The sequence below is a fragment of the Leptonychotes weddellii genome, chromosome 5 (assembly GCF_054177405.1).
Source record: "Leptonychotes weddellii isolate Sample4059 chromosome 5, ASM5417740v2, whole genome shotgun sequence".
Taxonomy (NCBI): domain Eukaryota; kingdom Metazoa; phylum Chordata; class Mammalia; order Carnivora; family Phocidae; genus Leptonychotes; species Leptonychotes weddellii.
The window spans coordinates 106,631,693-106,640,490 of record NC_138373.1 but is presented as its reverse complement, the minus strand read 5'-3'; the positions used below and the strand labels follow the sequence as shown (position 1 = coordinate 106,640,490).

The following is an 8,798-nucleotide window of genomic DNA, read 5'->3' as shown; positions in this document are numbered from 1 at the left end:
TGGGTGCGCCCTTCCCCGGATCCCCGGAGCGGCTGGCGGGACCGGCTTAGCCGGTCCAATCATCCTGCGATGTTGGGAGAACGGAGAGCGGCAGGAGCGGTGTGGAAGGAGACCAAGGGAGCAACGAGCCGGCGCTAACTGGGCAGCTAGACTCCGGCGGGATTCTTCATTTACAGCCTCCCAATCTAGAGGCCAGACTCCCACTGAAGATGGCACTATTGTTCCAACAATAGGCTTTGATGGCACCTAAGGAAAGTGTTCTTACATACTTTTTTTCAAGAGAATAAGAGTTCTGAAACATGGGAGTTTCGGTGTTCCACCTCATGAGGCACCACATCAATAGGGCTTTTTCTTATTTTCCCAGACGTGGGTTTTCTTGTTTTTGTTATTCCCAATTGGTTGTCCTGTAGAGATTCCTGGTAAAAGTCTTCAATGAAAAGGACTGTGCGCTATGCTTGTTTTCAGTGAATACAAAGAAAAGTAGGGCTGGAGAAAGGTGCAAAACAGGAGTGTCAGAAGACAGAAAGCAGCATGCGGTGGTGGCTATCCACTGCTGAGGAGCAAAGGGGTGATTTATCTTACACACACGAGGTTTTCTTCATTTGACAGACAGGAAGCTGAAAAACCGGCATTTTTATTCAGGTGTGTATAAAAACAAAACAAAAATCTTCAGTAATACAAGATACCCCATTTCCCATCCAAAGGGACAAAGGCCTGAAGCTGGGTCCTCTTTCTATCCCAACTGAAGTTTCCCACTACTGGATGAGAAGAGACCCTAAAAGTGGCTCTTGGGACAATTGTGACTCTGTCCCTTGGGTAAGAAGTGATCATTTACAGCACATACAGGTTATGGTTTACACAAAAATGTCCAGTTGTTTTTCCTTCCGACCACCCCGTTCCCCCCCCACTTCCTGAGATGATAAGGCTGGGTGTAGGAGGAGGCTGTGGTTGTTGGGGTTAGACTTGATTCAGTGCAAAAAGAAGACAATGCCCCTTACAAGAACTTTGACTTGTATCAGTTCGCCTTGATACCTTACAGTGAGCAAACCTGCACTGGAAGATTCTGAATCCTGGACCCACCACTTAATTTACTTAAGTTTCCTTATTTGTGAAATGGGATAATACCTAGCTCACAGAATTGTTGTACGGATTAGGTGAGATAATCCACCTAATTGGATTAGGTGGCATAGTAAATGCTCAGTTAATAGTACTCCTTAATATCTATGCCCAACCTCTTCACTCAAGATGTGAAGCTTTCCATTCTTCCCAGGGGGTTGAGTCATCACCCCAAATTTTACTTTTCCCTGCCAGGTTACCCCGCTTTTCCTCTTCCTTAGGAGTCTGGTGGGAAACAAAAGCACACTTTAAAGCCTAATCTCAACAAGTCAGAGTCTGAGAGAAAGGGACATGGGAGTAATCCTTCATATCTCCAGGGAGTCCCCCTGAGGAAGCAGAGGAATGGGATTGGGAAAGCACACAAAATAGGGGATATCTCCTTTCCCGGGATTAGGAAAGAGAAGAAAGTGCACAGCTGGCTACATCTCACAAGAATTTTGTGTAAAAGTGTTTAAAAGCCTCCAAAGGTTGAATGGAATTGTCTAGGACTGGGGAAATAGGACTGAGACCCGTGAGGGAGGGACTAGGGAGAAGAGGGGTACCTTCTAGAGGCACTAGCTGCCATGAAATGCTCCCTGAGTACTTCAGGGAGCAGGGGTTATGTTCTCTGAGCATTAGCCTTGGGGAAAAGCCTGCTATGCCAGTAATCAGGGTTATCAAAAGCGGAGTCAGTGGCTTCTAAACTACGGAGAGTTTTGAGGCGGGCACAATGGACATGGGGGGCATGGTGTCCAGGCCCCTGGAAAGCTCTCATCTCTTCATACCCTTGCTCAGCTGCTGGGCAGGCCCCCATGGCTGCATAATCTCCCCCAGGAGCTCCTCCACCATGTCGCCGATTCATATATTCATAGTCCTCATCTGGGGTTGTGCCAACAGCAGGCATGAGGGGCACAGGGTTGAGTGGGCAACTCTGTGTGCTGCCCAGGGAAGCGCTGAGGTCTGATCCCACATCCATGTACTCATAACCCAGCTCCTCGAGAGAACTGGGCCTAGGGGGACGAGTCGGACTGCGCCTTCTCTTCCGGTTCATGTATTCATACTCATCATCTTCATCGTCTTCTTCAGTACCCAGGACAGAACTGAGGCCCACTGAAGAAAGGGTGCCTTCCCGGGAGGAGGGAGTACCTGGGGATTGAGGAGAGAGGATAGGTATGTGGAGAACATGGTGGCAGGTGGTGGGGAGTTGGGGAAAGTTAGGAAAAAATGAAAAGGAAGGGGTAAGATCAGAGAAGATGAAAGGATTAAGAGGAGCCTGGGGAAGGGATCAGAGAAGGATTTGAGGAAAGCTCTAGGAGGAGTCAGGCACCTTTGAGGTGTGCGTCTGGCATGACATATCCATTGACATCCTCTTCCTCTAACCCTGGTGGGGAGAGTGGGGTGACAGGAGTGAGCAGGCTGTGGCGCTGGGAATGGTAGGCACTGTCCCCACGTGGCCGTGGGCTCCGGCTCCGGCTTCTACACATTGACACCTTCTCCTGGAACTCAGCCTCAGAACCTGTCACGTGGCCCTCTGAGGACTCCGATGCCAGGCGTCCCCGTGGCATTGGGTGTAAAGAGGCTGGCCGGGGGCACCGCTCACCACTCCCACAAACTGCAGACTCCTAAGGAGGAAAATAATACATGGAGATTTACACAGCGACAAGGAAAGAGATATTTGTTCAGAAGACCGGGTTGTTCAATGCCTTCTTTTTTGTGGGGCACTGATGAAACCTCAAAGATTTCTAAAGTCTCCCACACTGCCCCTATGGATCCTAAGACACTGCCACCCAGTCTCTCAGCAGCCCCTTAAAGAGACAGACCTTACCTGGCAAGTATCCCCAAGATTACCCTGGTTCATAGGCATATATCCAGAAGATGGGCTTAAAAGGCTCTGGCTCTAGGATGAAAAAGGTGAGGAAGAGGTTTAGATTAAGGGAGAAATCTACTCACCATGGGGGTTTTTGAGTAGTTAACCTAGGCATCAGTGGGGTTCATGAGGGTGCAGGTAGGTAGACGGCTCAGGGTGCAAAAAGTCTTAAAACGCTGGGAAATGCCTTACCCCACGGGGCCGGTTAAGTGTTCCAGTTGGCAGGCTGAGGGCAGAGCCTAGTGTGGCCGCCAGACCATCCTCCTCTGCCTCCAAGTCCAGGTCTAGCTCCAGTTCTGGCTCCAGCTCCACCTCCTCCAGTTCCTTGTTTGTCAGAGCAGGGGGCTCTGCTCCAGGGGGAATTCCAGGCCCACTCTCTCTCTGTAGGGACAGGTGATTGTTAAGGTGGATCCTAGTTCCAGCCAAGTCCCCGTGCCTTTAGATCTCCTTGACAACTCCTAATCACTGCTCACCTTTATGACCAGATACCGTGGTGGGTCTCGGGCCATCCTGGTGAACTCGTTGGCTAGTTCTTTAAAGGTTGGACGAATGTTCTCATCAATCATCCAACCTGGGGGTAAGATGTAGATAGAGCCATAAGAGGGGAGTGGAGTAGGGAGGGAAGTCAGTTAGAAAATGGCTGGGGGGGCGCCTGGGTGGTGCAGTCAGTTAAGCCCCAATTCTTGGTTTCGGCCCAGGTTATGAGATCAAGTCAAGAATCAGGCTCCTTGCTCAGCGTGGAGTCTGCTTGGGACTCTCACTTTCTCTCCCTCTGCCACACCCCCCCCCCCATGAGGTCTCTCTCTGTCTCTCTCTCTCAAATAAATAGATAAATCTAAAAAGGAAGGGAGGGAGGGAGGAAGGCAGGAAGGAAGGAAGGAAGGAAGAAGGAAGGAAATGGCTGGGATCGGCAGGTAACTCACACTTGACCATGACCATGTAGACATCAATGGTACAGATCTGGGGCTGTGCCAATCGCTCCCCCTTCTCTAGCAGGTCTGGTACTTCAGCCAGTCGTAGCCCAGCATAGGGCTCTGCCCCAAACGTCATCAGCTCCCAAACTGTCACTCCTGGTATAGGAAGACATGACTAGTTGATGGCAAAATAGTAGACCTGGGAGTGAAGATGAAGGGAAAGCAGAACTCGATCTAACACAAGGATCTGGAAGGCTTAGAAATTCTAAGGGGTCGGGGCGCCTGGGTGGCTCAGTTGGTTAAGCGACTGCCTTCGGCTCAGGTCATGATCCTGGAGTCCCGGGATCGAGTCCCGCATCAGGCTCCCTGCTCGGCGGGGAGCCTGCTTCTCCCTCTGACCCTCCCCCTACTCATGTGCTCTCTCATTCTCTCTCTCACAAATAAATAAATAAAATCTTTAAAAAAAAAAAAAAAAAAGAAAGAAATTCTAAGGGGTCTCTCAAAAGGCAACAATGGAATTTGGGCCAGTGATGGTATGGACGGTATCCAAATGGACTGACCATAACTCCAGACGTCACTCTGGTGTGTGTATTTCCCAAAGTGGATACTCTCCAGGGCCATCCACTTAATTGGAGTCTGGGGAATTAAAGGCAAAAGTGTCATCAGTTGACTTCCACAAGTTTTCTCGGCACTTCTAAACCCCAAGTTCTCAATAATTCTTTTCCTTGTTGCTTTCTGAACTTGAATTTCTGGCATCTCCAGGTTCCTCTCCTTGAACTTACTGTGCAGCATCTGATTGCCTCTGAAGGAGACCACTGACTGCTCCCTATTCCCCTGCTTCACTCCACCCCCACCTCCTTACCCAGCCCTTCGTGTCACCTCACCTTGGCCTCACTGTGTAGTAGTTGCTTATCATCAGGGGGCAGCAGGTCAGCCACCCCAAAATCTGCCACCTGAACCTGACTGGGTGACTTAAGGAGCACATTTCGGGCCGCCAGGTTCCTATGCACCATACCATGTTCCTCGAGGTAGTACATCCCCTACAGAGGAAGGAGGTATTCTCAAGGTTGGGGGAATTGATCCTTGAGATCCAGAATCATCCCAAACCCTGAAGGCGCCTCTCAGAATTTCAACCTCCCTGCCAGCCACCAGGCAGGCAGTTCAGTCACAGAACTCTTCCAGATTCCTCTCACCTTGGCAATCTGGACTCCCCAGTTGAGCAGCAGCTGGGGCCCCAGGGCTCCACGGTGTTGTCTCACGTGATCCAACAGGGAACCCAGAGGCAAGTACTGAGTGACGAGCTGCAGAGATGATCCTGGGCACAGTCCCAGCAGCCGTACGATGTGGGCGTGGTCTAGGCTGCCAATGGCCAGCATATGCTACGAGGCACAGGAAGGGTTATCCAGGGACCGAAAAGGTCCACGTACACCCAGACCAGGGCTACCCCAACATTCAAGGACATCAGTATGGCTAGCAGTATCTGCTAACAAAGGACCATGCTTCTACAAAATTGTATCTAATAGTGACCTCTCTCCCAGTGGCACACACAATACCCTTCCCTCACTCACATCCGTCACATCTTGAAAACTTTGCCGTCCACTCTTGTCCTCAATGACTTTAATGCAGACTGGAATCTTGATTGATTCACCCTCAGGAATCCATACTCCCTGGGAAGTTTTGGGCAGGAGTCAGCCTTAGGTCATTCTCCCCGGGCTAGCCCTTTCCCTAAAATCTTTCTCTCCTTCACCCTAGATCCTTTCCCTTCCTCCTCCACAGACCTCTTGTGGGCCACTCACTTTGTGCACGGTTCCAAAGACGCCTGAGCCAAGCACTTTAAGCTTCCTCAACTCTGTTTCCTTGAAGATTCTGGCCAAGACTTTGTTAGCCTTCTCACTGGGATCCAGAGGCTCTATGCTCTGAGGAGCAGAAGGAAGAAAATACTCAGGGAAGTCCATTCCCATGTTCCACTCCAACCCCCTCCCTATGGGTGGATGCCCAGAGCAACAAAGCCCAAAGGGGTGGGGAGCAAGAAGAGGAATTGTCTCTAGTCTTAAAAAGCACTGCAGGCATATTGGGGAGTAACAGACCCTAAGGACTGAGGACGTTGTTTGTGTTCATGAAATCAAGAATCAAGAGGGTAGGGTTTCCTCTTTGATGGGAGGAAGGGGGGAAAAGTCGGTAATGCTATCACTTTAAGTACTTTTATACAATTCTCTATGCTTTCCAAAGCACTTTCACATACATCATCCCCTTTCACTCTTGTAGCCATCCTATAAGGATGAATGCTATTATTTCTTCTGTATATGTGCATAAAATGAGGCACAGAGAAGGAAAGTAACTCCTTCAAAGTCATGTTGGCAAATTAATGGCAAAATCAGGACTGGAATGCATGTCTCCCATTTCTCCGGCCAGAGGTCTTTCTAACAGACCATACTACCTCCTTGAAGAAAGGAAATCAAATCTCTGGGAAAGGAGGAGGCTCCTAAAGACTGATGGTATAGGGTACCTTTCAAGAGTAAGCTAGACACTCACCTCACCCCGTTCCAAGTAGCGCCTCATAGCCCTCTTATTCTGAATCCGGCGCCCACGCCAATAGAGAAAAGTGCCTCCGAGGATCAGGAAAATCACTGCCAATCCTACTACCACTGTTAAACCCACTGCCAGGTGGGTTTTGCTGTGCGATAGAGAAGTCCAGCATTATCCTGGGTCTACACCTTCCTTACAATGTCATCTATGCCTACATTAAAGGTATAGTACAGACCTGGTGCAAGAAATTAACATTCACATATACACATATCCCTGAGCACTGAAAGGGTTAACCTAAATCTGGACTTCTTGAGGATACTACAGGTTAATTTTAGGAAGGGAAGGCCAGAAGCCTGGATTCTTGTGTATCCAAGTCCAGTGACAGTGGTGTATGTAGAAGGCCAGAATGAATAGAGACTCCTCTCTTCCCAGCAAGTTAACTGCCCCCTCCCTAGCTTCTCTCCCAAATATCCCCAGCTAACTAAATCTCCAAGCCCACCATACCTGATCAGTGCCAGTGTTTGACCTAAACAGTCTTGTAGCTCTGGTCCCTTACACCTGGAGAAGAAAGTCACCTCCTTAAATGGGAGCTTGGGAGACTCCCACAGAAGCTCAATTCCAACAGCCTCAACATACAACATTGTTTCAGATCCTACCATGCTATTCCATCCTGGAGCCCAAATCATATCATAAGACACAGCCCCCATCTCTAGCTTGCCACCTCTCCCCGAGTCCCTCTCTTGAATGAAAGTCCCCTGAGCTGAGGTTATTCCAGGTTCTCAAAACTGTGGTATAATTTTGTGCTGTTATTGAGAGATCCCCTTTCTCCAATCCTTCCTAATACAGCTTGGAGTGATTCTTAAACCATAGTTCCTTTCTTCTTTCAGCTCCCATTTTACCCTCTTCTTTCCCCCCTAGTTTTGTTTCTCCCCCTCCCCCCTTATCATCCCATCACTGACCCCTGGGTGCAATTCTCGTGGCAGGGCCGACATTCATTCTGAGCATCTGGGTACTTGTAGATGGGGCCCTTGGCACCGAGGACTCCACTGGGGCAGCTGCTCACACAGTGGGGCCCATCTCGAAAATGGGCACACTGAGCACAAGCATCGGAGCCCTGGGTGGAAGAGAGAAGGTTGGGAAGAATGGGATCCCAAGGTCAATTTCATACTTCCCAGCCAGGACCAACCCAGCTATTTAGGATGCTCCATCCACAGAGCCTGGTGTTATCTGGCCTCCCTGTGTTGGCCTTGTGATTTGGCCGTATCATCCCTAAGACCTTCCCATGTTGCCTTGCCCTCTGCCCCCTCAGAGATCCTGGTGCTGCTACTGTACCAAGCCATTGCATGTGGCAGCCCCCTCCATGGGTCGGCACTCCGGGTGGCAGGAGAAGCATTCAGCCTCGTGGGCAAACTCACGAGGCTCCCTGCAGTGGGGGGCAAAGGGAGAGGGTCACTTCTAAGTCCTGACCTTTATGTCCCGATCCCCCAACGACAGTGTCCCCTTACTCATTCCCACCAAGGCATATGCAGAAAGTTGTCTAGGGGCGCCTGGATGGTGCAGTCGGTTAAGCGTCCAACTCTTGGTTCCAGGTCAGGCTGTGATCTCAGGCCCCATGTCAGGCTCAAGTCTGCTTGGGTTTCTCTCTCCCTCTCCCTCTGCCCTTCCCCCACCCCTCTCTAAAATAAATAAATAAATCTTTAAAAAAATAAAAAAGAAAGTTGACTAAAGGCTTTCAGGTGCCACCTGAATAGCTCCATCCCATGGCCCCATGCCCCCACCCCTGCTTGACTCTCTCGCCCCTCAGTTACCCATTCAGAAAGTTGCAGTGGGTCACACAGACACCTCCTCGGCTGTAGTTTCGACAGGATAGGCACTGACCGGGACCTGGGCCCCAGCACCCCCCAGGGGAGCACAGGGGGTCACACACTTTGCCCTCTGCCACTGGAAAGGAAGGGGTAAGTCAGGAGGGGACTCCTCACAGGCCCTCTTCTGAACTCTTCCTCCTAAGTGCCTCCAGCCTAACACGCCCCTCTCCTTGGCTCTGCCCCGCCCCCATCCCTATTCCTGCTTCCAGACCAGAACAGTCCCTACGCTGCACCCTCCCCTCCCGGACTTCTTTTTCCCCTCCACCCCATGGGCCCTTTCCCTCACCGCAGTCCCTGCGGGGCCGATTATGCTTGATGTCTAGTCTCTCCTCCGGAGGCCCCCGAAGCAGCCTGGTCCAGTTCAGAGAATGGTGGTAGCAGAGCTGCCTATTGGCACTTATGTAGATACGCCCAGCGCTAATTTCTTTCAAAGATCGGAGGCCCAAAGATGTTATATTCAAGTTCTTCATGATCAACAAAGAGAAACCCCGGCTGAGAACAAGGAGACAGGATAAGAAGGGAGACTACACC

The 8,798-nt window shown here is 50.4% G+C and overlaps 1 protein-coding gene across 1 annotated transcript; it reads right to left on the bottom strand.

The window, feature by feature from the left end:
• Positions 1-618: 618 nt before the first annotated feature.
• ERBB3 (erb-b2 receptor tyrosine kinase 3) lies at positions 619-8,792 on the bottom strand. Its single transcript, XM_081821837.1, has 17 exons — positions 8,554-8,792; positions 8,211-8,343; positions 7,735-7,825; positions 7,362-7,516; positions 6,907-6,960; positions 6,409-6,550; positions 5,673-5,792; positions 5,445-5,543; positions 5,070-5,255; positions 4,761-4,916; positions 4,437-4,512; positions 3,886-4,032; positions 3,436-3,533; positions 3,155-3,343; positions 2,921-2,992; positions 2,423-2,717; positions 619-2,241 (listed from the first exon to the last, which is right to left on the bottom strand). The coding sequence occupies exons 1-17, from the start codon at positions 8,735-8,737 to the stop codon at positions 1,715-1,717; spliced, it is 2,724 nt and encodes a 907-aa protein (XP_081677963.1). The 5' UTR covers positions 8,738-8,792; the 3' UTR covers positions 619-1,714.
• Between the last annotated feature and the right edge of the window lie 6 nt (positions 8,793-8,798).

What these genes read in the sequence shown, in the direction of transcription:
- ERBB3 (XM_081821837.1), bottom strand. Translation starts at nt 8,737, where the DNA reads ATGAAGAACTTGAATATAACATCTTTGGGCCTCCGATCTTTGAAAGAA. An exon ending in CACTTAACCGGCCCCGTGGG is followed by an intron (nt 2,993 to 3,154) that starts GTAAGGCATTTC and finishes TTTTCATCCTAG; the next exon opens with AGCCAGAGCCTTTTAAGCCC. An exon ending in GCCAGACGCACACCTCAAAG is followed by an intron (nt 2,242 to 2,422) that starts GTGCCTGACTCC and finishes CTCAATCCCCAG; the next exon opens with GTACTCCCTCCTCCCGGGAA.